This window comes from Zalophus californianus, chromosome 1 (assembly GCF_009762305.2).
Source record: "Zalophus californianus isolate mZalCal1 chromosome 1, mZalCal1.pri.v2, whole genome shotgun sequence".
In the NCBI taxonomy this organism is placed as follows: Eukaryota; Metazoa; Chordata; class Mammalia; order Carnivora; family Otariidae; genus Zalophus; species Zalophus californianus.
In genome coordinates, this window is record NC_045595.1 from 13,625,925 (window position 1) to 13,642,429 (window position 16,505).

A 16,505-nucleotide genomic window follows, 5' to 3' on the forward strand; every position below is an offset into this window, starting at 1 on the left:
CTGGGGCTGGGGCACAGGTGGGAGAGGCTGGGCCAGGGTGGGGGTGGCCTGGAAGAAGGGGCCTGGGATGGAGGGAGGGAAACGCGTGGGCAAAAGTTAAGTAGGATGGGACTTAGCTGCAAGATGCTGACTTGAGGGTTTTTAAGGGTCATATTGGCATTTTGGGGGGATCCGGGGGAGGAAGGTTGCCGAGACATTTGGGGCCGTGGGCCTGGGAAGGGGTGCATGGGATGGAGTGGGGACCTGCCTCAATTCCCAGTGGGCTCCAGGGTCCTCTCCACCCTTTGCCTTATTTGTCAGTCCTCCTGGCAGTGGGCATGGCATAGGCAAAGGTGTAGGGGTGGCATCATGAACACAGAAGCGTGAGAAGGCGAGCCAGGGGCTCCTGGCCGTGGGCAGGGTCCATCAGGAGGCCGGAAGTGCTTGATGCCGCCATCGATAATAACCACCATAATCTTAATAATAGGTAATATTTGTCAAAAGTGGCTATCCCAGGCCCCAAAGGCTGAGCTTGGGGCCCTGTGGGCATCCAGCTGGGGCCAGAGTGGCAGTGGTCACACCTAGCTTCTCGTCCTGCCGCAAAGCCATACGTATGGTCATATGTGTGCTCTGGCCTGGGCACGCGGTCCTCTGAGCCTGGAGGCCTGGGCCAGCGCCTGACTCCATCCCGCCTCTCCCAACAGCTGCCGTAGTGGGAACCGCAAAAGCCTCGTGGTAGGAACGCCCTCACCGACCCTTTCCCGGCCCCTGTCTCCGCTCTCCGTCCCTACAGGTGAGTGCGGGAACAAGCATGCAGGGGCGGTGTCCTGTCTTTACCCCCTCTGACTCAGTGTCCCCCACCTCCTCCCCAGCAGGCAACAGCCCCCTGGATAGTCCTCGGAACTTCTCAGCCGCATCTGCTGTGAACTTCCCCTTTGCCCGAAGGTGAGTGGTCACTGGCTTTGAGGGATGGTGTCAGCACAGCTGGTGAGGGGACAGGCAGGGGCATGTGCTTGGTGGCTGGGCCTGCCTCCTCATTCACTTTTTCCCCTCCCCTATCCCCTGCCCCCTGGTGGTCTCTCCCTCTGGCTTCTGCCCCTGGCAAACATGCACGGCCTTCTGCAGCCACATCTCGCGCGTGGACAGGTAATTTCAGGGAGCCCTTGGGGAGGAGGAGGGCACGCCTTCCAGTCTAAAAACCATTAACTCACTAAAAGTCATGAATTCATTTAATAACAGCTGGTGAAGGACCTGTTGTGTACTGGGCGCTTAAATGTCACTCATTCACTCCGTAACATTTATTCAGTACTTGCCATGTGCCATACCCTATGCTGGAGGTCTAGGAAGGGGAAGCTGGACTCTGGCCTTTGGGGAGTCCTCAGTCTGGTGGGGGTGACCAGCATGTATCCCAGCAGCTGCAACTCAGAGAAGTCGGAGCTTTGATGGGGTATGCATTGGCAGCTGGGTCAGGGAGGACTTCCTGGAGGAGGTGTCTGAAGGATGAAGAGAAAACACATAGCGGACTTGTTCACCTTGAATCTCTGTTCTCAGCCTTTTCAGAAGATTCTTCCTCCAACAGGGCCAGGATCTGCCAGCCATGGTATCTGTCTTTAGTCCCCACAAACCATGGGGGCCATGCCTTCCTTCCAACTATTCTGGTTCTCCTCTCTAGGGCTGACGGCAGAAGATGGTCCCTTGCATCCCTCCCATCTTCTGGCTATGGAACCAACACGCCCAGCTCCACCGTCTCGGTACCCACAGTCCCACCTTGGCCAGCAGACAGGCGGGTGCGAGGTGGGGCGGGACACGTCTTTGGTTTTTATCAAGGTGTTGGATAGTTGTCCAGTCAGCCAACATCCTGGCTGCCCCCTTTGTGCCCCATTCTGGGCAATGTATGGGTCACTGAAAAGACCCAGCCTCAGTCCCAAGGAGCCCCCAGTCTGGAGGACACAGACATCCTCATCCCGTGGGGTTAGTGCCTGGCCAGAGGGAGTCTTGGGGTTACCTAGGGTGTGGGCAGGGAGGCTTGCTGGAGGAGGGGGCATCAGAGCTAGGGTTTTGAGGGATGCATAGGAGCCAGGCAGGAACATACTGCCATCCAGAGACCAGCAGACAGCCTAGGCCTTGACGGGTAATGCTGGGGTTCTGGCTTTGGCGCTGACTGTGAACTCGTGGCCCTGATACCCCCTCCTGCCAGTCAAGCTCATCCTCCCGGGAGCGCCTCCACCAGCTTCCTTTCCAACCGACGCCGGATGAACTATGCTTCCTGTCCAAGCATTTCCGCAGCTCAGAGAGCGTGGCTGACGAGGAGGGCGGCCACCGCTCACCCCACCTTCGCCCCCGTTCCCGCAGCCTCAGGTGGGTCTTGACCTCTGACCCCAGCCCCTCCCTGGGCTGGCTTTGGGGCCCACATTGTGGCTCCTCCTCTATCTCTGCCCCTGACCCTGTCCAAGCCTGGCCTTTGATCCTTGACCCTCCCCTGGACTGGGTCTCTGGTCCCATGTCACAAGCTGACTGTGTGTCGTCCACCCCCCACCCCCAGCCCAGGACGCACAACAGGGACCTTCGACAATGAAATCGTCATGATGAATCATGTGTACCGGGAGAGGTTCCCCAAGGTGGGCAGTGCCGATGGCTGGACCGGCCCTAACTCCCCTCCATGTTGTTGTCCCTCCGTGGCATTCTGTCTTCTTGGCTCTATGCCCCGCTCTGTCCCATTTCTGTCTGTCCCTGTCTCTCTGTCTCAAACCACCCCTCCCCCAACCTAGGCATATTGCTTCTCCCCTCCCCCCAGTTCTCTGACGCCATCGTCACGTCTCTCCCCGTAGCTGTGTCTCTTGCCCCCACCTGTGTGTTGCTCCCCAGCCCCCTCCAATGACCAGGTTGCCCCATCTACCCTGCGCAGGCTACGGCACAGATGGAAGGCCGTCTGCAGGAGTTCCTGGCTGCCTTTGCGCCCGGTGCCCGGCTGGCACTGGCCGATGGCGTCCTGGGCTTCATCCACCACCAGATCATCGAGCTGGCCCGCGACTGCCTGGCCAAGTCTGGAGAGGCACTCGTCACCTCCCGTTACTTCCTGGAGATGCAGGAGAAGTTGGAGAGGCTGCTGCAAGATGTGCGTGGGGGGAGGGGGGGAGGTTTAGGGATCCCCGGGCAGGCCAGGGCCCAGGACCTGCAGGTGACGCCAGCACCCACCTGCCCCCAGGCCCACGAGCGCTCAGACAGCGAGGAGGTCGGCTTCATCGTCCAGCTTGTCCGGAAGCTGCTCATCATCATCTCGAGGCCAGCGAGGCTCCTTGAGTGCCTGGTGAGTCTCCGCACACGGCTGGGTGATGGTCCCGCTCAGGTACAGGAGACAGTGCCCCTGGGGTAGAGGTTTGAGAGGCACACAGGGCACCTCCAGGCTGGGCTGGGCTTCTTTCCCCAGGGAAGGGTCAGGCACTGAGACTTGGAGGGGAGAGCTGGAGCCGCCCCTCGGGCTGCTCCGGACGGAGGGAACAGCATGTGCCAAGGCCTGGAGGTGAGACTGAGCCCCGGCTGACCAGCCTCTCTGCACCCGCAGGAGTTTGACCCCGAGGAGTTTTATCACCTGCTGGAGGCTGCCGAGGGCCAGGCCCGAGAGGGCCAGGGCATCAAGACGGACCTGCCGCAGTACATCATCGGGCAGCTGGGCCTGGCTAAGGACCCCCTCGAGGGTGAGCTGACAGAGGAGTGGAAAGAAAACCCAAGGAGAGGCTGGGGCAGAGCTGTGATTCGATCCCACGCCTGTCGACTTCACAGCTGCCATACTGTCCTTCGTCTGTCTGGGGCCCTGCCCTCGGCCACTTGCGGGGCGCACTGTGGGAAGGTGCGCTGGGGTTCCTGCAGCAGACAGCCACACGCCAGACCCCCCGACTTGCCGGGGCCTCCGATGCCGAGTTAAGATGGACCAGGGAGCTACCATGAGCAATAGCATTGCTATTATCTCATGAAATACTTTCCCGATGTCATCTGGCTGCAGCCCAGGAGGTAGACTCGGAGTCAGACGGGGTGACCTGTGGGCTGGACCAGGCTGGTCAAGAACTCCCCCAGACAGCTGAGGCAGGAGAACTGAGACGTGGTACTAGGGGAACATCGAGCTTGGACCTGGCCTGGTCCAGGTGTGGTCACAGGTGGCTCTGGTGAAAGGTGGATGTGTAAGCTGCGTGCTGGTAGATGGAGAGGTGACCAGGTACAGATCTGGGGAAGAGAGGCAGTGAACCAGGCAGGGGGAAGGGTGAACGCAAAGGCCCTGAGGTGGAACCGTGCCTGGTGCGTGGGCAGAACAGCGGGGAGGAGGGGTGTGGCTAGAGCCAAGGAAGGGGGAAGCTGGGAGGAGGCGATGGGGTTGGCAGGGCTTTGCACTGGGGCCAGGGTCTACCCAGCATCATTGCTGTGTTAACCCTGGGACCGAGCTGCCATTGTCCCCATTTGAAGCTGGAATGACTGAGGCTCTGGGTAGATGAGGTTGAGCAGGGAGGGGTTCAGACCTCGGTGGGCCCAAGGCCAGACCCCTTAAAGATTTGCTGTGTGGCCATGGCTGTATTTGGCTGTCCAGTGGATATAATGCAGGTGGCGCTGTGGGTGGCCCCAGGGTCAGAGGAGGCAGAAAGTGGCCAGGCAGTTGGCAGCTGAGACTATGGGGCAGATCATCTATTCAGTGCCCCCCCCAGGGGACCCCACTGAGTAAAAGGGGCTGCATTCAAACCCAGGCCTCCCTCACCCGTGAGACTCCACTGTCCCACCCCAGCTCTGTCCCGTGACTGTGAGACATTGTCTTTATTGCCATCATCATGGCTCATGTTCATCAACCACTCATTCGGGACCACCCCTCTGCCAAGCCCTAGGGCCAGAAAATGGGGGGGGGGCTCCCTCTGGGCCACACCCTAAACTGAGGAGGATATTAGGAGCCAAAACCCAAAGGGCCCATGTCACAGCCTGTGTTAACAGGTCCAAGGCTTGGAGCCAGGATGACAGCTGCGCCGTTCAGAGGCTGGGCTTCCCACTGGTGCTTCTGGAAGGTTCCTCAGCCATTGCTTAGTCTGGCCTCCTGGGTTTGGCCAAGACCTGGACGTCGTAGGGGCTCAATGATGGTATCATGGGAGCTGGTCAGGGAGGCACCACGTCCCCAGCCCAGGATGAGCCTTGGAAGCTGTGTGAAATCTCTGGGGGATCGAGGGGCAGGGCATGGAGGCCCCATTTGAGGCTCCTCCCTTGTCTTACAGAGATGGTGCCTCTGAGTCACCTGGAAGAGGGAGGACAGCCTCCAGCACCTGAGTCCCCGGAGGTAAGTCACAGAACTCTGATGCTCCCACCTGTCTTGTTCTTTTCAAGGTAGACCAGGAAGCCATGGGAGGGCCTGGGTTTGTTGAGGTTTTGCATGTAATAGGTGCTTAATAAATGCCAGACTTTAGGGAGAAGGTAAAGGCAAGTGAGACTACCCTGCCATGGTGTTTGGGCAGGGCCAGACTGTAGGGGGCACCGGAAAGGGGAGTTTTGGAGGATGTATAGGAGTTTTCTGGAAGGAAAACATGACTTGAGCCAAAGCTCAGAAACTCAGAAGCTGAGCTGGAGAAGTTTGGAGGGAGGAAGTAGCATCAGACGCAAGACCCAGTGGTTGGGACTTGAGGGAAGGGAGAGCCTGGCCTACTCTGAGGTGGGGCAGGACCCCTGACCCCTCCTTGCCCCCTAGAGCCGTGCCCTTGTCGGCCCATCACGGAGGAAGCCATGTGAGAACGACTTCGAGACCATCAAACTCATTAGCAACGGGGCCTACGGGTAAGTCCTCAGGTCCCCCATAGACCCATTTCTCAGATGCCCATGGGGATGACTGAGGTCCAGGTGGCCCCTGAGTGTGGAGATAGGAAACTGAGGCCTGGCGAGGGAAGTAGAGATGCAGTACAGCCAGGCCAGAGCCTCAGACAGGCTCATCCATGGTCTAGGCCGTTACCTGCCCCAGGTACAGAGAATTGTAGGCTTTTCGGGACCACGCAAGGAAAAAGATGGCTGTGCGGCGGCAGGGGCGTGCAGTGAGCATTATCTTAGTGCCACTTTGATGGATTTGCGTGGAGGTGGTGTGGGAGGGGGAGTCCTGCACAGCATAAGACTATCCAGTGGGGGGACTAGAGAGGGGGCTTAGGAGTCTAGGTGATGTCACTCAGCAGCGTGGCCGGGAGTCTGGGTCAGACTGCTCCAAAAGGCAATAGTGCCTTGGGGTCTTCGTAGCCCGCAGGGTTTATCTTACGGATGGCTAGTCCGAGGCAGTTTTACTAGATACACAAACTTGGCAAGCTCTAAATGGTTCAAAATCTGCTCATTTCAGCTCTACATAGAGCGATTTGAGCCTGGTGCCGGGGGGCTTTTGAGCTAAAGGGTCTCCATCTACTGTGAAGAAGTAACCTAGGGGCCATCTTTGCCTTCTCGATGTGACACCAGGGAGGGGCAGTTTAGACCCATAGGGGGGCTGCTTTCGGAGAGGGGCCGGGGAAGGAGAAAGGGTGTCCCGGATGTAGGGCACAGCACAGGCAAAGGCCTGGCCGGTTGGGTTCTGGGCCCACGCCCGGCCCCACTGCCTGCGGGGGCCTCAGTGTCCGGCCTCAGTGACCCCGGCTCCCCCAGGGCTGTCTACCTGGTGCGGCACCGAGACACACGGCAGCGCTTTGCCATCAAGAAGATCAACAAGCAGAACCTGATTCTTCGCAACCAGATCCAACAGGTCTTTGTGGAGCGTGACATACTCACCTTTGCCGAGAACCCATTTGTGGTCAGCATGTTCTGCTCCTTTGAGACCCGGCGCCACTTGTGTATGGTCATGGAGTATGTGGAAGGTGCGGTCACGAGGGCTTGTATGCCTACGGTGACGGGGAGCTCACCCTCTACCCAAAAGATAGTCCATCCTTTGACCAAGCTAGGGTCTGCTCTGTCCTCCAAGGGGTCCCAGCCTGCCTCGGGGGGCCTTCAGTCTGTGGTGCAGGGGCCCATCCTGGGGGGTTGGGGCCGAGGGAGCCGAAGAGGAATGTGAGAGTAGGATCCTGGGGGATAGGGTAAGGATGGACACCTTTGGCAGGGGGTACTAGTGAGCAGAGGCCTGAAGGCCAGAAGGAAGAGCAGGGAAGGGAGGGAGGTGGGGGGTGGAAAGGCCGGGATGGTTGGAGGCCAGGGAGAGGAGTTGTGGGAGCAAGTTTGCCGTTTTAAGAATGAGCAGGCCCTTCAGGTGAGCGCGGCGGTGTGTGTTGATTGAGGTGCTTCTGTGCAAGGAGAGGGAACGAGCACTTAAGAGGCATCAACTGTGTACAGGGTAAGGGACTGCGCCCTTACGGAGCTGCTGTCCTTCCAGGGGGAGAATCAGGAGTCGAGATCTGCCCTCCCTCCTGCCCTGCTTGGTCCCCACCTTGGTTCGGTACAGACCGGGGACGTTTTGCAGGAGGTTGGAGTGGTCTTAGAAGCCCGGGGCGAGGCTATAGAGCCCAGGGCCTCTGTGAATGCGTCTGTGCTCCCCACAGGCGGCGACTGTGCCACGCTCCTGAAGAACATGGGCCCACTGCCTGTGGACATGGCCCGCATGTACTTTGCCGAGACGGTGCTTGCCCTCGAATACTTGCACAACTATGGCATCGTGCACCGTGACCTCAAGCCTGACAAGTGAGCAGCCTGGGGCCTTGGGGCCGGGGTGGGGGTGGGGGTGGGCGGAGCAGGGCCTCTGATTGGGGCCTGGGGGCTGCTCAGAGCCCTGCCTGTCTGGATTCTGCTGGCCCCTGGGGCCCCTGGTGACAGGAAAACACAGAATAGTGGCAATGTTGGGCATCCGGTATGTACAGAGGAGATCAGGTACTTAATAGGCACCTGTTGTATGCAAGGGAAGGATAGTACATTTATGGAGGGGCTGCCAGGCAAAGAGAATGTGCCCTTTAGGTTGCACAAAATATACAGGGGAAGGGACTGTGCGCTCAAAGAGCTGCTGCTCCAAGGGGAGAGAACGTGCACTTAGGAGGCACCATCTATATACTGGGAGCAGGGATATGCCCTTTGCAAGACCTTACATGTGAAGGAAGGGACTGTGCATGTCTTGAGCACCTGTTGTATGTTCGTGCAGGCAAGAAAGGAAGAGAACATGTTTATCGAGAGCCTCGGGAGGTTTATTTTACTCTAGCACCTAAGAAGCACCTACTGCATGCCGGGTCCTCTATGGGTGACTGTAAGATACATGTGTGAATGATCCTTCATGCTTTGTAACCCCTACGTAATTTGCAAGGCATTCTTGCCTGCATTAATTGGCACCTGCTATTTATGGAGCCAGGGGCTGTTCTTATATCAAGTGCCCTGTGGATACCAGGCAAGAACCTCGAGTTTCTCGGGTTCTGGCCTTGTGGAGGTGTGAACAGAAATGTCGAGAGCCTGCATGTTTTCAGGCATCTTGCAGTTTGTGAGTGGCTCAGAAAACAAAGCAGATGGGTATTTGGCAGCTGCTGTATACCTAGACATGTGCTTGTTTTCAGGAACCCAGATGGCAGTATGACTAACTCCTCTCACAATGATGACCCCTTCGGATTTATAAAGCACATTTTTTTTTTTTTTTAATCTGGTGCGTAAATTCATGGGGCACCAGCTTTGTGTAAGGTGATTAGAGCAACAGTTATTAGGCAATGGCTGTGTGCCAGGCCCAGAACACTTCAGCTGCCTTTGTATTACAGTTTTTGTTTTGAGAGCAGCATTGAGCACCTACTGTCCCTTTCTCAGATGAAGATACTTGCTCTGTGGAGGTGTGAACAGAAGCATTAAGAGCCCTGCCTGTTTCCAGGGCATCTCGTAGTTTGCCAGCAGCTCAGAAGATAAAGTGTGTATTTGGCACCTGTTGTATACCTGGACCTCTGTGTTCGACACTCTAAGGATGCCCTGTGCCCAGCAGAACTCTGTGGATCATCCTAGAGTGGGGTGGGGTCTCCTGAGTGTGTCAGGTTAAACCCCAAAGCAGGACCCGCCCCTCCCAGGTTCAGGACCCTCATCTGCAAAAAGGCTCAGGCAAATGTCCAGCCCCAGAGGGCTCAGGGAGGTGGGCACACATAACAGGTGCTCGAGAAAAAAAATTTTTTTTCACTTTGGAAGATTTCAAATACATCCCGAAGTCAAGAGAAGGTGCATTCATTTGCTAGGGCCATCAGAGCAAAGTAGCACGGACTAGGCAGCCGAAGCCACAGAAGTGTGTTCTCACGGTCCTGGAGGCCAGGAGTCCAAGATCAAGGTATCAGCAGGGCTCCCTCTGAAGGTGCCAGGGAAGGATCTTTTCCAGGTCTCTCCCCCAGCTTCTGGTGATTTCGTGGCTCATGACAGCATCGCTCTGGCCTTCACGTGGTGTCCTCCCTCTGCATGTCTGTGTCCACATGTCCCGTTTTCATAAGGACACCAGTCCTATTGAATGAGGGACCACTGTATTCTAGGGCGTCCTCATTTAACTAGTCACACGACCATCCTCCCTCCAAATTAGGTCATATTTGTAGTTCCCGGGGGTGAGGGCTTCCACATGGGAATTTGGAGATACACAGCCCAGCTCAGAACAGAAGGGTCCAGTGCCCCCACCATCCACTCCCCACGTCCATGCGGATCCTGCTGCTTCCTCCCACTTCCAGCTCCCCCCTCCCCCCAGGCTGGGTAATTTGAAGCATATCCCCAGCATCATAGCATTTCGTTTCTAAGAAGGAAAACATTTTTCTTAAATAGCTCATACAGTCGGTGTTCAAGAGGTGAATGTTTTTTAGACAGGCATGTGCCCCCATAGGAACTCCAGAAGTATTGGTTGTCTTACCAGTGGCTGGCCCCAGGCCTGCCTAAGCCCTTGGTTTTTGATATTTTATTTTATTTTTATTTATTTTTATTTATTTTATTTTTTTAATGTTTTCTGGGAGCTATCTTTTTTTTTTAAGATTTTATTTATTTATTTGAGAGAGAGAATGAGAGACAGAGAGCACGAGAGGGAAGAGGGTCAGAGGGAGAAGCAGACTCCCCGCCGAGCAGGGAGCCCGATGCGGGACTCGATCCCGGGACTCCAGGATCATGACCTGAGCCGAAGGCAGTCGCTTAACCAATGACCTGAGCCACCCAGGCGCCCTTTATTTTATTTTTTTAAAAATTTTATTTATTTATTTGCTAGAAACACAGCGAGAGAGGGAACACAAGCAGGGGGAGTGGCAGAGGGAGAAACAGGCTTCCCGCTGAGCAGGGAGCCCGACGCGGGGCTCGATCCCAGGATCCTGGGATCATGACCTGAGCCGAAGGCAGACTGCTTAACCGACTGAGCCACACAGGCGCCCCAAGCCCTTGGTTTTAACTGCACCTGGGGGCTACACCAAAATGGTTTTCCTCAGCTGATGTACACAGTAGTTGCTCAGGAAACGTCTCTTTAAAAATAGTGGCTACACATAGTAGGTGCACAGAATTATTTTTTTTATAGAGTCAAGTTATATATACAGGATGTGCCAAATAAAGGGTTTATCAAACAGCTTGGATATACACAGTGAGTTCTCTAGAAATGAAGCAGCCTGTGTACCGGGAGGTACATAAAAATGTGACTTTATTAAAGATGTTCCATGTGGTTCTATCACCTCGCAAAACGTGTATGTACTTAAGCTGATGGGAAAACTTGAATAGCAGGGTACATGGTAGGTGTCCAAGTTTTTAAAAGTGGGTCTCTGCAGGAGATGCACAGAAAGATTTCTGTATACATACTTGAGCACATGCTCAAAGTATGTTCATTGTTCAACAGGGAATGTAAACAATAAGTGTTTGCAAAGCGTTTAGTTTGTTAAAAAGAATGGACACATGTACAAACATATATTTTAGATCCACCCAGTAGGTGTTCAGACGTTTTAATGCACAGTGGGGAGACAGAGTGATTCTCAGGAAATTTGTATTTGAACAGTGGAGTATACAGTTGGTGCTCAGCAGCAACAGCAGACGCATCCAGTAGGTGCACCAAGATGTTTGCCAGATTTGAAATACCGCCCAAGACCTACTGGTTCTTGTGATAATGTGCCTGTGTTCAGGAAGCTCTTTCAGACCCCCTCCGGGGAGTGAAGCTGCCCTGGCTGGACCTCAGCCCACCTGGGGTGGCACCAAGTTCTGGGCTGGCATGAGCGGCCAGGCACCTTGGGCCCCCTGGCCCTGAGTGCACCACCCACCCGCCCACAGCCTACTCATCACCTCACTTGGCCACATCAAGCTGACCGACTTTGGCCTGTCCAAGATTGGGCTCATGAGCATGGCCACCAACCTCTACGAGGGCCACATCGAGAAGGACACCCGGGAGTTCGTGGACAAGCAGGTGTGCGGGTGGGCAGGGGGCTGTGGGTGCGGGACCGCCTCCCTCTGTCTGGATCCTGACCCTCAGGACATGGGGAGATTTTGCAGCACAAAGGAGAAGATAAATTGCCCCCCCTCCCCCATAATTCTCTCCACCCCTGTGCCCAGCCTGGCCTTGACCTCTCCATCTCTCCTGTGGCCTCTCTGGAGTTGGAGGCCACCCTCCTTTTCCCCATTCTGCCTGACCCAGGTGTGCGGGACGCCTGAGTACATCGCGCCCGAGGTGATCTTCCGCCAGGGCTACGGGAAGCCAGTGGACTGGTGGGCCATGGGTGTTGTCCTCTATGAATTCCTGGTGGGCTGTGTGCCTTTCTTCGGAGATACCCCCGAGGAACTCTTTGGCCAGGTGGTCAGTGGTGCGTTTCCCCCACCATGGCCGCGGTTCGAGTCTTGGCCCCACTGGGGCTCTGGGCAGCAGCCCCCCTACAGGGTGCCTAGCCCCAACCAGACACTGGGGACATGGCCAAGGGCAAGACAGACAGTGAGGGAGATCAATAAGCAAATTACCGAACATCAGGTACAAAAAAATGCCAAGAAAAAAAAGCAGGAAGATGGGAGAGGATGGGGTACCAGATTGTGGTGGGGGCTGCCTTAAATAGGGGGTCACGGAGGCCTCACTGAGGTGACAGTGTGAGCACAGCCTGAAGGAGCGAGAGGGAGCCACAGAAGTAGAAGAGGGGTACAGCCCTGGTAGGGGGGTACAGCCAGAGCAAAGGCTGTGGGTGGGACTGAGCCTGGTGTGTTGAAGGAACAGAGGAGGCCGACGGCTCGGTGTGCAGTGAGTGAGGGGAGGTGGTCGGAGGTGCTACGAAGGGCTAGCCTCACCCTCTCACTCCCTCTGCTATTTTATTTTATTTCATTTTATTAATTTAATTTAATTTTTTTTTCCCCTTTCCTCATTTTAGATGAGATCATGTGGCCAGAAGGGGATGAGGCCCTCCCAGCTGATGCCCAAGACCTCATCACCAGGCTGCTCCGACAGAGCCCACTGGACCGTCTGGGCACTGGTATGTGATTGGGGCAGGGTGGCAGGGGGCTGGGGAAGCAGTAACTCGAGAGGCTACATAGAGGAGGGGGGATTGGGGCTGGGGTTTTGAAGGATACATAGGAGTTCACCAGGAGCTAACAGGGAGCTGGGTCTGATGCAGACAAGAGGCACTGAGGGTGAGTATGGGAGCCTGCAGGGTCATCATGGGCTGTGTCCTAAGGTCCTCAAAGGCCCAGCCCAGTGGATCCCACTGTTCAGATTTCCTTAGCCACCTAATTAATGGTTAAGGGACTGAGACTCTTGCAGCAACCCATTACACAGCCACTCCAGGTCACGTTCATGATGAAGCCTAGCCACTGGAGAGGACCATAGGGGCTGAGGCTGGGGAACAGGATACCTTCACACAGTCAGTCTACTCCATGGAGTAGAAATACATGGAAAAGGCCTGGGAAGGAAGCCCTCCTAGGGCTCTGGGGTTTCTCCGGGTGGTGGCATCTCAGAATCCAGCAGAGGCAAGAGCAGGGCCTGGGTTCTAGCCCCGGCTCTGTCCCTCTTCAGACTCTGAAACAGCAGCTGCTCCCCTCGCCATCTTTATGGTTCTGTGTTGGCCAAGTTTGGGCTCATAGTTGACCCAGAGGGCAGCGGGGACAGGGAGCTGCAGGGCTGAGCTGGGCATGTCTGTAGGTGGCACCCACGAGGTAAAGCAGCACCCCTTCTTCTGGACACTGGACTGGGCTGGGCTTCTGCGACACAAAGCTGAGTTTGTGCCACAGCTTGAAGCCGAGGACGACACCAGCTACTTTGACAGTAAGTAGGGGTTAAGGGGGCGGACTCTGCTGTCCCACATTCGCCTGAGATGGGGTGGGGTGTCTGCCAGGGTCTCCACCCAAGCGCCTCGCCCTGAGCCTGGAGCTTCTGACTTCCTGAGCTTTCTGAGAAATTAGAGCATGTCTGCTGGTAGCTGCCCACCCCACCCCACCCCCCTGGCTGGTTTCCTTGCGCATCTGGGGTCAGGAGGCCACAGCATCCTTCCGGATTGCAGGAGGGGAAACCGAGGCGCTGAGTGTGGCAGACCCTTGCCTGGCATCCCTAGCAAGTTCAGCCTCCTTAGTGTCCAGCCTTGACCAGGCACGGAGCCCTGTTTGTCACATAGAAGGGCGGGGCGCTTTGCTGGGCTTTGTGGGGGGAACCCCTCCAACACTGTGGGTGGGCTCAGACAACTCTTCCTCTGCCCACTTGGGGCTCCAGCCAGGCAGATGAAATGCGCTCGGTTTCCAGCACCTCCTCCAGACCTTGCTGTGCTTTTGGGCATGTCAGAGGTCCTCTCTGAGCATGTTTCCTCTTCTGTAAAATAGGGAGCATCCTTTTAAGATGCCCAGTATTACCAACTTCTGGGTGACCCATCTCAGGGGTGAGGAGACTGAGGGTCAGACAAGTATTCCCACCCACGATCCCGCAGATCGTAGGAATGCAGCTGAGTTGTTTATTGCCAGGTACTCACTCTGCCACTCAAGCCTCCTGCGGTCCCTCAATACACCAGACATTGTCCCACCTCGATCCCTTTGCCCTGACAGTGTCTCCCCGCCTGGGACGCCCTCCCCACATCACCCCACAGCGCTTGCGGCCACCTGCGGACATCAGGTGGGCTGCACGTGCCTTTCCCTCCCCAGCACGTTCGGAACGTTACCGCCACCTGGGCTCGGAGGATGAGGAGACCAATGACGAGGAGTCATCCACAGAGATCCCTCAGTTCTCGTCTTGTTCCCACCGGTTCAGCAAGGTGGGCCTGGGGCCAGACACAGCTAGCACTCAGGAAACACGGCAAGATGTTCACTGGGCGGGCGGGGGGGCCGGGGCAGCGGTGTTCTACCTTTTTTCTTTTTTTTATTGTGGTAAGAATACATATAAAATGTACCACATTAGCCATTTTATTTTTTTATTTTTTTTTAAAGATTTTATTTATTTATTTGAGACAGAGACAATGAGAGATAGAGAGCATGAGAGGGAGGAGGGTCAGAGGGAGAAGCAGACTCCCTGCCGAGCAGGGAGCCCGATGCGGGACTCGATCCCGGGACTCCAGGATCATGACCTGAGCCAAAGGCAGTCGCTTAACCAACTGAGCCACCCAGGCGCCCCACATTAGCCATTTTAAACTGTACAGTTCAGCGCCATTTAGTACATTCAGAATGTTGGACACCCATCACCTCTGTCTAGCTCTAGAACCTTCCCATCACCCCCGCCCCTACGAGCAGTCACTCTCCTGCCCCCCTCCCCCGGCGCCTGGCAACCACCAATCTGCTTTCTGTCTCTGGATTTGCTTCTTCTGGATCTTTCACCTAAGTGGAATCACACAACACGTGGCCTTTCATGTCTGACCTCTTCCGCTCAGCACAACGTCTTCGAGGCTCATCCACGGTGTAGCCCGTGTCAGAGCTTGGTTCCTCTTTATGGCTGAGTGATATTCCATTGCGTGGATGGGCCACACTGTATTTACCCCTCCGTTGATGGACATTAGGGGTGTGCCTGCATTGAGGTGCTTGTGAACAGTGCTCCTCGCTCACTGCTCACTTTAGAGCCTCACCAGCTTAAGCGCCTTCCTTCGTTTATAATCGGATGAAAAAAACCTTCTGTGCTGCTTGCGGGCCTGAGACCCACGCAGAGCGTCCCGATCAGCAGCAGGAACCCCGGCTGTGGCCCCGTTGGTAGCCAGGGCCCTCTGAGCCTCAGCTTCTCCATCTGTACAGTGGGCTAAAGACTCTTCTGTTCTTAGGGATGTGGCGAGTATGGATAGAAGGAAATGACTCACAAGGAAGCGTCGGACTTATAGGAAGCATTCAACTAAGCCGGCTCTTCCCCAGGGTGTGGCTGCCTGTGTCCGTGTCCTTACTGTTATATTCTGTTGCTGCCAGGTCTATAGCAGCTCCGAGTTCCTGGCCGCCCAGCCCACCCCAACCTTCGCCGAGCGGAGCTTCAGTGAGGACCGGGAGGAAGGGTGGGAGCGCAGCGGTGAGGGCGAGTCCGGCCGCCGCTTGAGCGTGGAGATCAGGTAGGTGGGCTGGGGCGTGTGCGCAGATGCAGCCACCAAGCCTGCTGGGAGGTGGGGACCACAAGGTCTAACGCTGGAGAAAGCTTCCCAGTGGCCCAGTCGAAAAGGGTCAAACACGTGGGCTGGCGTGTCAGAGCCCCACCGACGTGGCCCCCTGGCTTTGCACCCCGGACCACACTGAGCATAGAGCAACTACGCGGTCATACTGTTAGGCTTTTGCTTGCCCTATTCCGGAATAACCCTTTGCTAACGAACTCCTGTTCATTCTTCAAAGACCAGACTCAGCAGAAAAATAATCAATGTCCGCTAACGGAGGGGTGTTGGAAGCTGGGTTTTAGAAGACAGACAGAGGGGCGCCTGGGTGGCTCAGTCAGTTAAGCGTCTGCCTTCGGCTCAGGTCATGATCCCGAGGTCCTGGGATTGAGCCCCATGTCAGGCTCCCTGCTCAGCGGGAAGCCTGCTTCTCCCTCTCCCACTCCCCCTGCTTGTGTCTCTCTGTCAAATAAATAAATAAAATCTTAAAAAAAAGAAAAGAAAAGAAATTCTCTGGGCAGACAGAGGACCGAGCATGCTGAGGGAATTCACCCTGCATTTACAAATTACCTCTGTTTCTAAGCTGAGAGTTAAAATATGGCCACTAGGGGTGACTGGGTGTCCTGGGGTGAGGGTACCTGGCAAGTGTGACTTTGGCTCTCCTCTGCTGCAGACTGAGGTCCTGGACATCCTCTGGTTCTTCCTGCCAGTCTTCTTCTTCCCAGCCTGAGCGGGGCCCCAGCCCATCTCTCTTGAATACTATCATCCTGGACACAATGCCCAAGTTTGCCTTCTCGTCAGAGGATGAGGGAGCCAGCCCAGCCTCTGCAGGCCCTAAGAGGCCCATCTTCATTCTGGGGGAGCCTGATCCACCCCCAGCAGCCACCCCAGTGATGCCCAAGCCCTCAAGCCTTTCTGGTAGGTGAGGTCCCGGATGGGAGGGATCGTATTGTAGAAAGTTTCCCAGAGGAGGGACTATTTGAGACAGGTTTTGAAGGCTGAGTAGGAGCTCTCCAGAGAGACCATTCGCTCGTCTAACAAAGGCTTTAAGATAGGAGAGGCCAGGGCTCCAGAGAGGCCTGAGGCCTC

At 56.0% G+C, this 16,505-nt stretch overlaps 1 protein-coding gene across 18 annotated transcripts in view; it reads left to right on the forward strand.

The window, feature by feature from the left end:
* Positions 1-16,505, forward strand: part of MAST3 (microtubule associated serine/threonine kinase 3) — a 38,715-nt gene that overhangs the window by 16,358 nt on the left and 5,852 nt on the right. For 3 of the 18 annotated variants that reach the window (XM_035728780.1, XM_035728777.1, XM_035728768.1), the window contains 20 exons: positions 684-772; positions 852-924; positions 1,105-1,125; positions 1,652-1,766; positions 2,177-2,337; positions 2,522-2,597; positions 2,885-3,094; positions 3,185-3,286; positions 3,542-3,674; positions 5,223-5,284; positions 5,690-5,775; positions 6,616-6,824; positions 7,500-7,638; positions 11,179-11,311; positions 11,540-11,705; positions 12,255-12,356; positions 13,022-13,144; positions 14,008-14,117; positions 15,247-15,383; positions 16,090-16,334. In XM_035728780.1, the coding sequence (XP_035584673.1) occupies positions 684-772; positions 852-924; positions 1,105-1,125; positions 1,652-1,766; positions 2,177-2,337; positions 2,522-2,597; positions 2,885-3,094; positions 3,185-3,286; positions 3,542-3,674; positions 5,223-5,284; positions 5,690-5,775; positions 6,616-6,824; positions 7,500-7,638; positions 11,179-11,311; positions 11,540-11,705; positions 12,255-12,356; positions 13,022-13,144; positions 14,008-14,117; positions 15,247-15,383; positions 16,090-16,334 (2,492 nt within the window). Of the gene's footprint in view, positions 1-683; positions 773-851; positions 925-1,104; positions 1,126-1,651; positions 1,774-2,176; positions 2,338-2,521; positions 2,598-2,884; positions 3,095-3,184; positions 3,287-3,541; positions 3,675-5,222; positions 5,285-5,689; positions 5,776-6,615; positions 6,825-7,499; positions 7,639-11,178; positions 11,312-11,539; positions 11,706-12,254; positions 12,357-13,021; positions 13,145-14,007; positions 14,118-15,246; positions 15,384-16,089; positions 16,335-16,505 lie in introns of those variants that run through there. The other 15 variants (XM_035728781.1, XM_035728760.1, XM_035728775.1 and 12 more) reach the window with 10 other exon arrangements.